General features: G+C 42.2%; 1 protein-coding gene across 1 annotated transcript in view; it reads left to right on the plus strand.

Moving 5' to 3' along the window:
* The window catches only part of LOC137346751 (LHFPL tetraspan subfamily member 7 protein), a 312,700-nt gene that overhangs the window by 153,677 nt on the left and 140,513 nt on the right, over positions 1-18,510 (plus strand). The window contains exon 2 of the mRNA XM_068010530.1: positions 325-463. Within this exon, the coding sequence (XP_067866631.1) occupies positions 325-463 (139 nt within the window). The remainder of the gene's footprint in view (positions 1-324; positions 464-18,510) is intronic.

An 18,510-nucleotide genomic window follows, 5' to 3' on the forward strand; every position in this document is an offset into this window, starting at 1 on the left:
TATTGTCTTAACGTACTGTGTGCACATTGTTTAAACACAATACGGCATCTAAATTTGTGTCATCTCAACTACTCAGAAAGGAGACTGGTGCAACTCCATGCCACTGTGAGTTCCACACTTTTCTTCACACATGGAATAAACAATATATATCTGTGTAACAATGAAGTTGAGCTAGGACTTATGCCCACTCCTGCTGAAAGAGTTCTGTCTCCTGTTACATGTGTGGGGATCACCAGGACCAAGCAGCCAGTAGTCTGTCTGACTAATTGAAAGTTTGAACTGAGAAGCAGGACTGAAACCTTTGACCATCTGTTGCTGTTTCAGACAAGTGCTGTTCTGTGCTCCGGAGGCTGCGTTCTTCTGGCTACCAGCGCTCTGCTGGCTATTATTACTGTCTTCCTGCCAAGTGGGTTGTGTGAGAAGAGGATCTGCACACTGGCTGGCTACATGCAGACAACGGCGGGTGAGTGAACTGACTACTGCACTTCTCTCTTTCTTACATTGTCACAGTGGTGTGGATACCATGGAACCACTGTGTGGGATTTACAATTCAGTAATTGAACACATAGGGAAATGGAATAGGATCCATGAGGCCCATAAGGTTGGAAGTTAATAAAGGATTATGCGATATCCCACCAGCCGTTTGCACTAAGACATCAAGCTAAATAAACTAGTCCATGTGATATTAATTGAAATCCTGTATATGTTTGTAATGAAGATATGTTATAAGTACAATGCTTAAAACTCACAGGCAGTGCACCACAATTTCCCAATAAACGTATTAAGCAGGCAAGGATCCTTGCTAGCAAACACACTCAAAATTGGCCCCATTGTGCTTTAAGTTAATATATTGGTTTCTCATTAATTATCTGCTGCCCCTCCAACCCCCACCCCGAAAGCATCATAGCCTTCTCAATTTCCTCTCCCAATATCCATTCTTCCAGTGGAGATCACGGGCTGCAATCAGGAATGAGAAGCCTGGCCAGTTTTCACCTTTTCATCCGAGGGTCACTGAGAGCAATTGTAGCCTTCTTGCTACTGCTTTGATTGATATTGTGAACCCAGCACTGATCATGGATCGAACCTGGGACCCTACTAGTCTGATTTGCTGAACTACAACAAACAACAACCTACATTTATATGTAGCACCTTCAACATAGCAAAACATCCCAAGGGACTTAACAAGAGCTTTAGCAATAAAAACATTTTTGACGCCGAGCACTGAAGTAGATATCAGGACATATGACCAAAGGCTTGGTCAAAGAGGTAGGTTTTAAGGAGCATCCTAAAGGAGGAGAGAGAGGTAGAAAGGCAGAGAGGTTTAGGGAGGGAATTCGGAGCTTGTAGCCCCAACAGCTGAAGGCATGCCTGCCAATGGTGGAGAGATTAATATTAGGGGTGGGCAAAAGACCAGAATTGGTGGAACGCAGATATCTCAGAGGAGATTACAGAGATAGGGAGCGGTGAGGCCATGGAGGGATTTGAAAACAAGGATGAGGATTATAAATTGGAGGTGTTGTCAGACCGGGAGCCAATGTAAGTCGGTGAGCACAGGCATGATGGGTGAATGAGACTCTGGATAAACTCCCTGTGCCATCAGCAAAGCTTTAAACAATAATGTCTTTGGGAGGGTGGGGGAAGTTGGTGCTGTGATGGTCGGACACAAGTTTCCAAGTGTGACACCCCCACATGTTCACTATTTCAGCCATGTTTTCACTGGGAAGCACATGGCAGATACTCATGGATCATCTCAGGCTCCTCTTATGCCCCTGTTCGAAAGTGGCTGTGGCATAGGCCTGAGATTAAGTCTTCTGCCAGTTTATCAGAGGGATGATGAATGATGTGCGATGGGCAACAGAGGGAAAGGGAAGAGGAGAACTTGTTAAAAGAATATCATTGCAAAGGTTTGGGCTGTCTGTGCAGTTTCTAGATGATAACTAGCCTAATTATCTAAGGAACACAGGCAAAAATCAACAAGCTTCAAGTTGAGTGTAAATGATAAAGTACATTTCATGGTAACCAGAAAGATTTTCTAATTTTATGATTAATGTTTTCAACAGTCAGAAACTAACAAGCTTAGCTGGGTAATGTAGATGTGTAACAATCAGTCCCTCAGAGGGAGGATGGTCTCTCTAGTCCCACTCCACTTAATTCAATCTGAGGTGCATCGACTAGGGAGACTGCAGTAAAGGCCGGCTACCTGATCCGAACCCGACGGGGCCCGACAACATGTGTCGGGTTCGGATCGGGTTGCACTTCTGGGTCTGGCATTCGGCCTCGGGTCGGGCCGGGTCGGAGACACTCTGTCACAACCTCAGGTAAGTGACTCCAATGTTAAATTCATTTTTGGGCTTGAAAGGTGGTTTTGTTACACTTATTTTAAGCTTGTGCTGCTGAGCAAAGTGAAAAACGGAAGGTAAGTTAACTGATGGTCGGGTTGGGTCGGGAAAAAATGGAAGGACTCAGGCTGGGTTGGGCTCGGGGTCGGATGTGGTTCTGTCGGGCTTGGGTCGGGTTTAATTTGCAGACCCGAGCCAGCCTTTAGGCTGCAGTCTTTCTCCAGCAAGGCAAAAGGATGGAACAGGCGAACATACAAATATACGAATTAGGAGCAGGAGTAGGCCACTCGACCCCTAGAACCTGCTCCGCCATTCAATAAGTTCATAGCTGAACTGATTACTCCACATTTCTACCTACCCCCGATAACCTTCCAGAAGCAGAATGGATCAGTTTGTGGCTTTCTGACAGCTGATTGCAAGGGAGATTTGAGATAGCCTAAGAGCAGCTCTGGGCCTGTGTTGTCAGCTACAGGCATCAGACCAGGTAAACAAAATAAAGGAGATTAAAAAACAACTTAAGGAGGGAATTTACCTAAAGATTCTGATAAAAATAAAATAATCAAGCAACCCAATGGCATAACACCGTAAATGCACACTATCTCACTGGAGATGGTGAGATACAAAAGTTCCTTGAAAAGCCCTACAGGTTCAAGTAACAACATGGTCATTGAACAATTGAAACTTGCCTAGAACTGTTTAAACAGGATGATGGGATATTCTGGTTGATTGGCACAGTTCCTGTTAGTACCTTAAATGTTTCTTTTTCCTGCACATTATTTTTAATTATTTTTTCACCCTTGATTTTTTAAAGATATCTTCTCCCAATAACCTAAGTCGACTCTTCCCTTGCTTTGTCATACAATATTCCCTGAGTAACTTAATGGACAGTCTGTTGTGCAGGCCTTGACTTGAGTGATCTTTGAACCCATTGTCAGCATATCATATGACTGGCAGGCATAAACTCAGCATACAGCCCACCTACTCCAACCTTCAACACCCAAATTTCCCTCCCTCTGCATAAAATTTAGTTGTGTTGATTAACATCTTGAGAAAAAGGGAACTTGGTGACAGGGATAAGATTTCCTCCCATTGCTATGTGTAGGTACACCTACAATATATTAACAATCTTACATGTACACACACTACTGGCCTTCTGTCACACATTATTATCAACTTTTTACATTATGAATTCCTATGTCCACATTTATAATGGAAACTGCCTATGTAAACTTGTCAGACTATAATGACACCTTCCTGCCAGTGGTGGCACTGTAGCCTCTGCGTTTTGCACCTCAATGCCTCAGCCTGTACTGCAGAATAACTCCTATGCTCTAACCAGCTCTTCATGTCTGCTCCCCAAACTGCCATAAATGTTGCTCTTTAACTATAAATAATATTGCAGAAGTATATTATGTAAAAATATAAATATGCAACTGTAAAATGGGGACTAAATTATATCTGCATGGCCCAGTTCAATTTTCCCTGGCACTGTAACCCTGCTATACCTAAAGACTACACTTGGGTCTTGTCTCCCTATGTGCAATGCCACAAGGAGATCAATTAGGTATTACAGAGCTCCCAAACAGGGGAAATCTTCACAAATATACTTGATATTGCTTTAATTAAATTATGACTGTGCTTTCTTCAGGCTCTGTGTGGGTCTGATCTATTTTTGTGCCTCGAGTCAACTGGCTCATCCCTTACTAGAAGGATCTGCTCTACCCACACACTGCTTCAGGACCAGAGGAAGTCTCCCCCTCAAGACTGCCGCCCACTGAGGAAGAAGAATCTACCTATTCTAATGAAAGCAATTTTTAAGTCAAAAAATGCAAATAACAAATGCCCTATTGTTTTTGAACAGTATTTTTCCAATCACTGAGTACCATATTGCGTTGTGGTATTGATTAAATTTGCCAGAGATTGTTACGACTCAAGTTTTTTTCACAACTCCCAGATCTCAACAACTGCCTTGGGTTGTTGGAGTTGGTAGGGGGAGCCTGTTGCTCTTCTGTTGCAGTAGCAGCTGCATCCTTGACCTCCCCATCTGAAGATATCATAAGGGACAACCCTGGGGTAGTGACCTTTTGTATCCTGACACATTCCCTCCTGGTCAGCAGACTTCACTCTCAAGAGGCAGAGCTGACTGCAAGTAGCTCTTTGCAGTGTCATCAAAGAACCTCTCCAGATTTATTCCCCACACCAACCCCCCCTCCCCACCCCAACAACTGTAGTGCCGAAAGATCAGAGTAAGATGTTTATCATGATAAGTGTTTCTGTATATACACAGTACGCTGAGAGAGAGAAATTCACTTAATGGATTCAATCTCCTTAATGGCCAGTTGGGGTTTCAACTACACCACAGACAGACCTGATTTGGCCAATAGCTTTTTAATTTGTGTTTGAAACAAAGCTTTAAATTTTGTTCTTAAAATCCCTGCATAAAGTTAGCTAATTTATATTGAATTTAAATTATAAAGCACTTTCCTAAAGCACAGTGTGGGCTAAGAATGTGAATACTTGCCGTAGTGATAAACCAGTGGCGCTTGAATCACAAACACAAAATCTTTCAAAGTGTTTGAAGACCTTTCAGTGATATAACTTAATTGAAGCTGCATTCACCACAATTTTAGTGTCAGAAAAAAGGATCGATGCATCTTATGGGATACTGGGAGCTCCACTTGACATCTCATTGAGTGGCTTTATGGTTACTAAACCATACAGAATAGGGAGATCTCAAGCTTGATTCCTGACCTGTGCTGAATTAAGGACGAGCTGGGGAGATCAAGGACACAGGCTATTGCAGCAAAGGTGAAACTGACTCACTGTTGCCCTGAAAGCCCACCAACCCATGGCAGTGGCCGAGATCAGGCAGTTGTGACCAAAACTGGGGCTTTAATAATCTCTGGCAAATGATATTAGTGTCACAATGCGGTAGAGCACCCATTGTTCAAAACAGTAGTATTTCTGTTGTTTGCATTCTGAGATCAGGAAAAGGGGAGGGGAGGGGGTGTGGGGGGGAGGGGTGGGCTTGGAAATGAGCCAAGATCCCTACCAATGACGGTTCTCCAGTTAGCCCTACTGGAAAGTGTAGTGCGGGGTGGTCAATCCCTGTCTGGGCTGATACATATAGAAGGAACAATTAGCTGTGTCAGGGGTGTGGTCATCATATGGAATTCTATTTTACCATATGGTTGGTTTGTATTCCCTCGTATCCAGAGGTGGTCTAATCAAGGCATTTAAAATGATTAAGGGATTCAATAGGGTGAATCCAGAGAAACTTCTTGATATGGTAGGGAATTTCAGAACAAGGAGGCACAATCTTAAAATTAGAGCTAAGCCATTTAAGAATGAAATCAGGAGGCACTTTTTCACACAAAGGATAAGTGGAAATCTGCAATTCCCACCCCGAAAGGATGTGGATGCTGGAGGTTAATTGAAATTTTCAAGACAGAGATTGACAGATTTTTGTTAGGCGAGGATGTTAAAGGATATGGATACAAAGGGGCTCACTTTAATCTAGCTCGGCAGGTGGTAAATCAGGCAGGGAATTGTGTGGAGTGCTGGTTTCACACATCATCCAATATCCATTTCCAGTGACTTCAATGGAGTGTAACATCCGGCTGGGTGTAAAACCACTGTTGCACCAATCCCATTAGTTTTCTGGCCAGTAGGTTAGGTTACAATTAGCCCCAAAGTATATTTAAGATACAGATCGGCTGATCAGATCTAACTGAATAACGGAAGGGCATCAAGGCCAACTCTTGTTCTTATGTTAATATGTTCCTATAAGTCACCACCTTCATGAGAGGAGAGGAGAAATCATTGAGGAGAGGGAGGCTGCGGCTACGAATTCTAGTCACATTGTTATGTCTAAGGGTAATAGGTCCAAGAGATGTTACAGAGAGAGAGCAACAAGCCTGCACCCAATAACAAAGGGAAAAAGTATAAGGAATGACTTGATAAACTTGGGCTCTTAAGCTTCAAAACAAGATGGCACAGGCAGGACCGTATAAAGATATAGAAGGTTCTTGAACAGGAAGTGCTTTTGAGATGTCAAGGATTTGATAGGTGCTCTATAAATGCAAGTTTTATATCCATTAGAAAATAAGATTAGGTGCAATGTAAATGGGCCTCCTGACATGGAGCAATTCTACTCTCAAAGAACAAAGAACAGTACAGCACGGGAACAGGCCATTCGGCCCTCCAAGCCTGCGCCGATCTTGATGCCTGCCTAAACTAAAACCTTCCGCACTTCCGGGGACCGTATCCCTCCATTCCCATCCTATTCATGTATTTGTCAAGATGCCTCTTAAACGTTGCTATCGTACCTGCTTCCACCACCTCCCCTGGCAGCAAGTTCCAGGCACTCACCACCCTTTGTGTAAAGAACTTGCCTCGCACATCCCCTCTAAACTTTGCCCCTCTCACCTTAAACCTATGTCCCCTAGTAACTGACTCTTCCACCCTGGGAAAAAGCTTCTGACTATCCACTCTGTCCATGCCGTTCATAACTTTGTAAACCTCTATCATGTCTCCCCTCCACCTCCATCGTTCCAGTGAAAACAATCCGAGTTTATCCAACCTCTCCTCATAGCTAATGCCCTCCAGACCAGGCACCATCCTGGTAAACCTCTTCTATACCCTCACCAAAGCCTCCATGTCCTTCTGGTAGTGTGGCGACCAGAATTGCATGCAATATTCAAAGTGTGGCCAAATTAAAGTTCTGTACAGCTGCAGCATGACTTGCCAATTTTTATACTCCTTGATTTCTGGCCCCCAAATAACTGACTGTCCAGGCTGCTACAGTCCTCTTCTGCAATAAGCCTGCATTTTAGTTTTAATAAGCCTCTTCTGAGACACCTTATCAAATTGGTGAATATTTATGTACACTACATCTACTACATTGGCTTCAACCAATGAGTCACTTATCTGAAAAGAAAATATTTATATTTGTCAAACATGACCACTTTAACAAATCCATGCTGTCCTTAATTAATCTCAGTTTTTCCAAATGCTCACTAATTTTGTCTCCTATTCCAAAACATTCTTTCCCAGGACTTTACAACTGTGGGATGCCAGATCTCCTTCAGATATTCCTTCCTGTTAGAATCTTTAAAACCCGAGCTTAGTCTTGTCTAATCGTTACTTCCTGATTTGCTTCACCTCTTATTCTTTTCAACTGAACCAATTCATATACTGTAGGCTTTGACCCAAAACCGCTGTTTCTCAGTAAAGAAAATCTTCTTGCACTTTACCTGACCTGTGAACACTTGGTGCTGACAATGAGTGCAAAAAGACAGAAATGTGTTGAGTTTCCCAGCACTGACTTCCCTAAATAAGCACTGGAAACGACATAGAGGGAGCAAGTGCCTCTAAATTTACAACAGGCGTGACTATCTACATCAATCAAAACCAAATACAGATTAAAAGCCTCTGTCAGTTCATTTAAATATAGTTTAAAAAATAGCAATCTGTAAAACGCTTTAGGATGATTAAATTCTACACTCTTCACATTTTCTAATGTTGACACTTGCAAGGACATACATAACACAGGACTGACCAGTCATGTATACCCTGCTCCCTTGAGCATTCCAAACATGAGTAGATTGTCCAATTCAAACATTGTAAACGCATAGTAGAAAATCAGCTCTCCACTCAAGAGGAGAGCACTTTGTTACCGGAAATAGGAGTGTATATGCATGAACCAATGATTATCGATACCAGTTGCAGTGATGAATATTACTCCTGTATACATTGGCTGGTATAACAGAGGAGGAAATGTTATTTCCTGAGTTATTTTTAAGATTTTGAACTTCCTCTTTTGCAATCTAATACTGACAAGACCACCCCCCCCCCCCCCACCCCCCATCTTTCCCTTCTCCCTTTTCATGCAACCTAAGCATCTTATTAAGGAATAACCCTGGCTCTGTCAATTAGTAGTCTCACCTAATTATGAAGAACTATGAAGGGCCCTCAATGTATGTATCTGCAAGAAGTGTCTAACTTGCAATGCAGCATATATTTTGTAATTCTATTTTGTACCATGATTTGAGAAAGTGTTTGTAACCGAACAATAATTATAACAAAAGTCATTGTGAGATAAAAAATAAATCTGTGTTTTCTGCTCTGTTTCTGTAGGCTGTTCAGTGAAGCAGCTTAGAGAGTAGGCAATTGCTTCCATGCCTGTCCTAATCTAGCTCTGACCTAGATCTCTGCTCATCACTTCCCCATATCATCGTGGCTGAGATTAGGAACTCAGGCAAGGGAAGGGAGCAAACCTGCCTTCAACCCCTCTGTGCCACTGCTCACTGACACATTGCTACTGTTTGATTTTTGTTCACCAATAAAAATCCATTTCTCAAAATAGGCAGTGTAAACCCTTAGTACACTGGCAAGTTGAGAGAAACCTTTGAGTCACTGGGCTGACTAGTTCCATTTGGTTTCAGTTCACATGCTGAAAATAACCCAAAAATACAGTAAAATTACTCTAATAACAGGAGTCACTTTATTAGGATAAAGTTGTTTCTATAGAAATAACAAATACACAAAAATACAATTAAGTGAATAACAACTAATTTAAAATCCATTACTTGTCTTGGCCTTCATTCCTCTTTTCCTGTATCCTTTTAACTTCTTTTTTTACAACCTAATCTAAACAATCTCATGTTTTCTAGCCTATTTCCCCTGTAAATTTAAGTTACCTTTCTCTTATTTTCTTTCGCCCTCCCCCAACTCCTGCTGTGCTTTTTGAAAGTGGGAGCAAGTTTAGGATCATTGGACTTTCATTGGCTGAAGAAATACTTTGAAGGTTAGCTTTTCAGCCAGTCGATGGCCTGAACATAGAAGATTGATGGTTAGACTATAGATGTGGCATGGTCTTTCTTTATATGGTCATGAAGGAGCATAACTCTAGCTACTCAATCCAAGGGGTTTTGGTAAATTTACCCACCATACACTATCATTAATATTAAAGGGAAATAGAAAGCTGATTGAGTGTGGTTGGCTGTTGAGCTTGGGATTCCCAAAGCTGTGTTTCATCTCATAAGTAATGGGAATGCGACTTCCAGTTCCAATTTTTCACTCAAACACTTGATAATCTGGACCCAAAAGACTAGATTATATTCTTCACCTTACTCTCTAATAACTGGCAGTTGCTTTATTAATACATACAATTTAATTTATCAATGGACAAAAAATAGCATGGACCATGAATCAGGCATGTTGATCCCCACACCCAAATTCCCTGTGTACTTGCCACTGCACCAGATGCGCTAACTCAGGAAAGCTATCCCTGCAACCTTAACCTCACTCTATTTCCTGGCATTATATTTTACTGACACGTTTTCAACTGCTGCCCGGGTTCAAAACTGGTATTGCACAATGGCCACTCGTTATAGGAATTGCCTGATTTAGAAAATTGGGCAGTGTCCATCACAGGCCAATGGTCCGTGATGTTAGTTTTGCACCCTGGCAGCAAGTTAAAAATCTGCCGCACAGAGTTTGACCTTTTGCAGTGAATTTTATGCCGTTTACGAGCTGTGGTTTTTGGCAGTGCACAATAGGTCCTTAATGTCTAATTTCATTCCTGAAAGCTCCTTAATGCACTGCAACATTAGTAACAGGTACTGATGTTTTAATATGATGCTGATTACTGGAATATACTACAGAGAGGATACAATAGAAGCATACAATGATTTAAAAGATGTAGTTTGATTGCCTCATTATTAAAAGAATTTCTGTCAGGAAAGATCAGGAATTCCTCCATAAATATGCAGGATTCATTTGGATATTGCCACTTCAGAATTTCTGTTTTGGCTAATAAAAATGTTTGATGACTTATGCAGAAGTAATGGGTGCTCAAATGAGTTGGAACAATGCTTTCATTCTGAGACCTGGTCCAGTGCAGACTGTAAGGGTGAATGACTCCTCTCTGCCAACTGCGAGAATGCCAAGTCAAGATTCATCACAGTTCCTGATGGGATGTGTTCACAATACACAAGTGCCTATAATTTGGCATTAACTGTTTCTTGATTAATAATCTAAGTCAAAGAAGCTGTAAGACTGGGTGTTATGAGGGAAGAAAGTATCACACAGGTGCGGTAGGGGGTGCTCTTCTGAAGGTGGGCTTCAGGTGAATTGTGTGCGTGGTGTAGAGCAACTATTCCTTGTGTGACATGGAAGTATTTAATGATGACCCCTGTTGACAGAAGTGAAAAATATTCAATTTCTCAGCACTCACATCCCTCACTAGAGGAACACAAACATGACCCCCCCACCCCGAATTAAAAAGCTATTTTCTGAACAGATAATTATTATAATATCTATATGTATCAATAGTTCTTCAACTTTCCAAATTCAGCCTCCATTCAGCCTGACGATAGCAATCAAATAATCAGAAACAATCAAAACCAATGTATGTAGCAGCACAGAAACTGTTGACATAACCTCTTCACTAAATTGGTGTGGTCGCATTTCGGACCCTCACTTTTGAAACTGTGTCCGAGGATAAAGTTCCTCGTCAGATTTTGTGGATTGTGTTTGGTTGCACACCAAAGGCCCAGCTCAGCCAAAATAAAAAGCAAGTGATAGCTCAGGCTCACTGTGTGGGCAACAGCTCTGCTGGCTTGTGAAAACACCAGGTGCAAGTGTTTCACCTGCTCAATGTTTGCGAAGGATGCTTGGAATTCCAGTTTTTCAGTGGGGGTGGTGGGGGATGATCTGTTAGCAGTGGAGAGCGAACAGGTCACCTGCCAGTCTTTGGCCTCGGAATACTACACGCCATCCAAAATGTATCAAAGTAAGAGAATTCTCGTCACAGTCCATTAAAGAAAGGACTTGTATTTATACAGCACCTTTCACAACCTGAGGACATCACACAGCCCTTTATAGCTAATGAAGAGCTTTACAACAATTAACTACTTTTGAATGGAGTCACTGTTGTAATGTAGGAAACCCAGCAACCAATTTGTGCACAGCAAGCTCCCACAAACAATGTGATAATGACCAGGAGATCTGTTTTTACTGATGCTGGTTGAAGGATAAATATTAGCCAGGACACTGGGGAGAACTGCACTGCTCTTCTTCAAACTAGTACCATGGGACCTTTTACGCTCTCCACCTGAGATGGCAAACGGGGCCCAGGTTTAACGTCTCATCTGAAGGATGGCACCTCCGACACTGCTGTGCTCTCTCAGTACTGCATTGGAGTGTCAGCTTAGATTTTGTGCTCAAGTCTCTGGGTTAGGCTGTCAAAATTATTCAATGCAGCTGAAGCAGGCTAATAGGCCTGCATTTTAAAAGCAGTCAGTACCTCGGATACTAGAATTTCCTTGTCCAGCAGTATCCTCACATAGGGTTACTGATGTATTAATTCAGCTTAAGTAAAGATGAGTTGTCACATCGCTCCAGCAGAATTTGACACACAGCCACTCTGAACCTATGTAATAGCCAACATCAATATCTTGTCCCAGGCTCTCATCCATAATGGTGCTTCTTACAGCATTTCCCAAACCAATCAGACTGATCCTCCCTTAATCTGCCGCTTCTTTTCTGCAACTTGCAGGCAGAACATTCATATATAATATTAATGCCACTTGTGGCTCAGTTTGAGTTAAGAGAAGGCTTTGGACTGAACATTTCATGTAAATCTAAGTCCATTTGTGCTGTGGGTGGTCACCAGCATGGCTTGTCAGAGAGAAAACTGAGATAAATCTTTGGTTTGGCTGTGATTCCTCCCATTCCCAACAGTTGTTTGATCTGCTTCACGCTGGCAGGGAAATTTGAGCTGCCTGTTTTGGAACCTCACTTCACCCCAAAGTAAACTACAGTGGTCAGGTGATAATAATTGGGAGCTCAGGTTTCCTGTTTAGGTAATGCGGTAATACATTGTTAAAATAAGCGAAACAGGCTCAAAACAAACACACACAGATAGAGAGATTCACACAAAGCAAGACAGATGAAAACACATGAAAAGATACTGGAGCAATTAGTACATTTTCCCATCAGTGCTGTTCCTGTATAAATGCTGAACACACCTCGACTAAATCTAGGAACATAGGAACAGGAGGGAGGTCATTTAGTCCCTTGAAGCTGTTAGGCGCCATTCGATGAGATCGTGGCTGATCTGCGACTTAAACCTTTGCCCCACATCCCTTCATATATTTGGATTACAAAAATCTATCAACCTCAGATTTAAAATTAATAATTGATCTAGCAGAATAGAGTTCCAAACTTCTACCACCCTTTGTGTGTAGAAGAACTTCCAAATTTCACTCCTGAAAGGTCTGTCTCTAATTTTTAGACGACGCCCCTTTAGTCCTGGACTCCCAACCAGTGGAAATAGTTTCTCTCTATCTACCCTATCTGTTCCCCTTAATATCTTGAAAACTTCAACCCCTTAACCTTCTAAATTCAAGGCATTACAACCCTAATTTGTGTAATCTCTCCTCATAATTTAACCCTTGGAGTTCAGGTCTCATTCTGGTAAATCCACACTGTACTCCCTCCAAGGCCAGTATATCCTTCCTAAGGTGTGGTGCCCAGAACTGCTCACAGTACTCCAAGTGTGGTCTAACCCGGGCTTTGTACAGCTGAAGCATGACTTGTATCCCCTTGTAATCTAAATCTTTCCATGCGCAGGTGTTACTTAGTTTAGAATGAGTTCTGGTTATTACCCCTGTGGTAAAAACAAGTGAACAAAGGGATTTAGTGTAGGTGGAAGGAGGAAAAAGGGGTTGAAGGGATATGTTTCTGTGACAGAAATCACATCTTTGCAGCACGAATACATGTGACTCAAATGATGTAAATGTGATACAAATTACATCACATTTCGTGCCCCTTTACTAAAATATGGAAATGAGACTGTACCTTAGATTGAACTGACAGATGTGGTAGGGCAGCTATTTGTTTTTAAGACAGGTTGAAAAATATTTCAATATTCTTTCTTAAAAACAAATTGTCATGATTACGAGCAATGCTGCCATGTTTATTTAACAGTCTTCACCATGTGAACAGAGTGATCGTGGTGTTGACATGATATGGAAACATTTTATAATTTAGGCAAAGAAAATTAGTGAACAGATTAAGTCATTGGTGAGTTAATCATTTTCTGTCATCTTCATATAAACAGACTAATGAATCACTTCCCATCACTAACGGCTGCCATTCTTGGGCAGTCTCAAAGTGAGAGCACTGACTGGTTTCCGTGAGTAATTTATAGGGCGGAGTACTGTACACTGGGATGAGAGACTCCAGAGTCTATTCAAACTTAACAACAGAGTGAAAAAAGAGAGAAAGAGGGATAAAAAGAAAGACAGAAAAAGAAAAAGTGAATAAAGGTGAGAGAAAGACAAAGAGAGAGAGAGTGAAAAACAGAAAGAGAAAGACAAAGAGAGAGAGAGTGAAAAACAGAAAGAGAAAGGAAAAGAGAGAAAGAGAGATAAAGACAGAGAGTGAAAGAGAAAGACAGAGAGAGAAACAGAGAAAGAGAAAGACAGAGCGAAACAGAAAGAGAAAAACAAGAGAGAAAGTGAAAAAAGAGAGAGAAAGACATAAAGAGAGCAAAAGAGAGACAGAAAGAGAAAGCAAGAGAAAAATGAGGAAGACAGAAAGAGAAAAAGAGGAACGAAAAGAGAGAAAGAGAGTAAGAAAGAGAAAGAGAAAGAAAAAGAGAGATAGTTACCCTTCTGCCAGGTCCTCCAATTAAACACAGTGTGCTAACTGATCGGTGGCCAGGCTTCTGTCTTTGTGAATCACAAAGGTGTGTACATTTGAGCCCAGAGACCAGAAATAAAGTTTAAACCTCCATTCCCATTAATTATCATTTATTTGACATCGCTAATACTAGCAAATCATTGTGTTTAGACTTAAAATTCATACACCAATGAGGCAGCTACTCTGGAAGCAGCTCTTTCTGAACCTCCAGGTCCACATAATTCAACAAAACCAGCACAATACAAGCACATAGAGGACTGAGTTACCTGGGCTTCGAGCACCAGATTACCAGGGCTTGGTGGCCATAGGTTGTACGTCCTGTTCTAACCCACTGTACCACTTACTCCCCTATAATATCAACAATCACACTGGGAAGAGAAATTATTCCTGCCATTAATTCCAATGAAAAAGTCACAATAAGTGCAAAAAAAAAAATCCAATTTTTCATTAATCTTATCATCAGGAGGAACTTCAGTCTCTTGGACTGGATTCATCTCTGCAATCGTACCCAAGTAGCAGCAGATAATGAGGTGGTGAGGCATTGCCCCTTTAAATCCTTACTGCCTCTTCTGGTGCTGTAGCAATGGTTTAGGGATTTGCACTGGACACTGGCAGGGCCCCTGCCTTGGCAGCATGAATTCCAAAATCGGAACTGAACCTCAACCCAGGAAAATGGATTGGGTTTTGGGGGATGCGAGTTAGAAGTTTCACCTTACTGCTACATAGGGTTGCCAACACTCTAGGTTTGGAGTCTCCAGGAATTAAGGATTATTCTCCAGGACTCTGCTGTGCATGACCCAGGAGGAAAATAGGGCCAATTAAAAAATGTGTTTTTAAACAAATCTTCTTTGGACGTTTTTGTTTATTAGTTATAACAAAAATTGGGCATGGAGAAAAAGGCTGTTTGCTTGACAGTCAAGGATCATCCAACTGGGGAATGAAGAATCTTTTCTGATTGGTGTGAGAAGGTGGTGCACCGTGAAGATGGCCGTATTGGACAACCAATGGCAGAAGTGTGGGGGCAGGGTGTGGGAGGTAGGAGATCATCTGACAATAGCTCCAGGAATATGTCCAACCAGAGTTGACAACCCTACTGCTACTCTACATCAAAGATAAGGCCACCCCCAATGTCTCAAAAGGCCTCCAGAACCTTAAAGAGGCAACATAATGATTCGCTGTGGAGATTAATGCATTTCAATTATAATAATCCTGCTCTCATATTCCCATTAGTAAACTATTAGATTAGAACATTAGAACATTACAGCGCAGTACAGGCCCTTCGGCCCTCGATGTTGCGCCGACCTATGAAACCATCTGACCTACACTATTCCATTTTCATCCATATGTCTATCCAATGACCACTTAAATGCCCTTAAAGTTGGCGAGTCTACTACTGCTGCAGGCAGGGCGTTCCACGCCCCTACTACTCTGTGTAAAGAAACTACCTCTGACATCTGTCCTATATCTATCACCCCTCAACTTAAAGCTATGTCCCCTCGTGTTTGCCATCACCATCCGAGGAAAAAGACTCTGACTATCCACCCTATCTAACCCTCTGATTATCTTATATGTCTCTATTAAGTCACCTCTCCTCCTCCTTCTCTCCAACGAAAACAACCTCAAGTCCCTCAGCCTTTCCTCCTAAGACCTTCCCTCCATACCAGGCAACATCCTAGTAAATCTCCTCTGCACCCTTTCCATAGCTTCCACATCCTTCCTATAATGCGGTGACCAGAACTGCAGTAGCCCCAAAAACTACTGGCATTTGCGTTTTGAATGTTTCCAAATTACATTAAGTTTCGACGAAATATTAGTTATTTGGCAATAAAATTATTCTGCTACATAACTTAAGAAAATTAAAAGCATCAAGGTCAGAATTTTACGCCCCCCCCCCCCAACGAGTGGGCTGGTGGCGGGAGGAAGCGCAAAATTGAGTGGGAGGCGAGGGTGCTGTTCCCGACGCCTTCCCACCTCCACTGCAATTTTACGCAGGGCAGCGGCAAGAAACAGCCCAGGCCAATCAAGGTACTTAAATGGCCACTTAACTGTCACTTAAGGGCCTCCTCCCACTGCCACAGGTATTTTACCTGCGACAGGTAGGCAGCAAAGGTGTCTCGAACACTGCCAGATAAAACCTGGCAGTCTTTGTGCAGGCTTGGGGGGGTGGTTGGGGGTGGGGGGGGTGGCCTTCCTGATCGGGTACCCTGTGCCCCATGGAGGGCCACCTTGAAGCCCTAACTGCCCCCAAAGCACAACACTTGTTGCCCCCACCCTCAACCAATCCCCCTTTGCCTCACCGGGGCCCGCCCGATTGTCCCCGGCGAGGCGCTAAAAACTCACCTTCTTTCTGGGGCCATCGTCCCTCTTGCTGCTGTGGCTGATCGCTCCCGGTAGCGATGCTGGGACTAAGAGCTGCCGGCCCGCTGATTGGCTGGCGGCTCCATTAGGTGGGACTTCCTACCTCAATGAGGTGGAAGGGCCGCCCAAGGCCAATTAAGGGCCTGGGGAGCAAAAAATCCCAGCGTGATTCTCCAGGCCTGGCGGAAGTGGGCTCGCCAGTGACTTTTCAGCTAAGCATTCCCTAGTTGGTGAGCCAAATATGTAGTTACAGAATCGCTGTATTCCCATATATGGGCATGTTGCATTTTAATTTTACAATCCTGTAATATTTCAAGAAGGTTTTAATAGATGCCATAGCAATGCTGTAAGAGAGACTGGTAAAATTCTATTGGATATTTTGTTGTAAGTTCTGTGAGATCTTTCAGTATCAATAGGATGGAGCTCACAAGATAGTTTATTTCAAAATCCATCATTGTTGTTTAAAGTACTTGAGAAATTAAAAAGCTTCTCAAAAATTAGACTGACCTGGAGTTCGGTGTGTTGAAATCTATGATTAAAGGAAAGTCAGAGACCCTAAATGAGAAACAAACAGAGTATCTAAAAGGTGTGTTGCCCTATTGTGTGTTAAGCAGGTGTTGTGAAACTTGAGGTCCATAGCCACATTCCAATCAAACTGTTCAAAAACAGTAAAACAGGATATAAATGACCATACCTGTGCTGTCAGAGTCGCAGAATGATACAAGGCAGAAACAGGTCTTTCAACCCATCGAGTCTGTGCCAGTGTTCGACTCTACACAAGCTACCTAGTCCAATCCCACACTCTAGTTCGTTCCCCAGACGCTTTAATGTTCCTCCTTTTTAAGCAACTATCTCGCTCATGTTTGAAATACTTCAGGAACTCTGCAGGGAGATCAAAGTTGCAGAATTTGCCCTGACTCACCAAACCTGTGTCCACTTTTTTACCATAAGGGCAAGCACTTCGGTGGTGCCATTCACAATCCAAGCTGGGTGCAATTGTTAACATGGTTCTTCATTTTGTCTCTTGCCTTTCAGCAAGGTTTAGAAACATGCCTGTATATAACACGTATTAATTTAACATGCAGTACACTTCTAACCAAGGAGTGAAAACTACACTGCACTAACAGCCGTCTGTATAAGATTAAAAGAAAAGGCTTATAAGGTTGTCAGAAATAGTCGTAAACCTGAGGATTGGGAGGATTTTAGAATACAGCAAAGGAGGATGAAGAAACTGATAAAGAAAGGGAGAATAGAATATGAATGTAAGCCAGCAAAAAATATAAAAACGGACTGTAAAAGCTTCTATAGGTACATAAAAAGCAAACGTTTGACAAAGCAAATGTGGGTCCATGACAGGCAGAGTCAGGAGAATTTATAATGGGAAAAGAGAAATGGCAGAGAAGCTGAATGATTACTTTGTCTCTGTCTTCACTGAGGAAGATACAAGAAATCTCCCAGAATTAGAGATCCAAGGGATTAGGGGGAAATAAGGAATTGAAGGAAATTAGCATTGGTTAGAAGATTGTATTGGAGAAATTAATGGGCCTGAAGGTTGATAAGTCCCCAGGACCTGATATCCTACATCCCAGAGTGTTGAAGGAGGTAGCTATGGAGATAATGGATGTATTGGTGATCATATTCCAAAATTCTATAGATTCTGGAGCGGCTCCTACAGATTGGAAGGTCACAAATGTCACCCCACTATTTAAGAAGGGAAGGAGAGAGAAAACAGGGAATTACAGACCTGTTAGCCTTACATCAGTCATTGGGAAAATGCTAGAATCTATTCTAAAGGATGTGATAAATAGATACTTGGGTAATAATGATCTGATTGGGCATAGTCAACATGGATTTATGAATGGGAAATCATGTTTGATGAACCTGTTGGAGTTTTTTGAGGATGTTACTAACAGAATTGATAAAGGGGAGTCGGTGGACGTTGTATACTTGGATTTTCAGAAGGCTTTTGATAAAGTTCCCCACAGGAGATTGGTTAGCAAAATTAAAGCACATGGGATAGGAGGTAATATACTGGCATGGATTAAGGATTGGTTAACAGGCAGAAAACAGAGAGTAGGAATAAACGGGTCATTCTCGCATT

Source organism: Heterodontus francisci, chromosome 30 (genome assembly GCF_036365525.1).
Source record: "Heterodontus francisci isolate sHetFra1 chromosome 30, sHetFra1.hap1, whole genome shotgun sequence".
NCBI lineage: Eukaryota > Metazoa > Chordata > Chondrichthyes > Heterodontiformes > Heterodontidae > Heterodontus > Heterodontus francisci.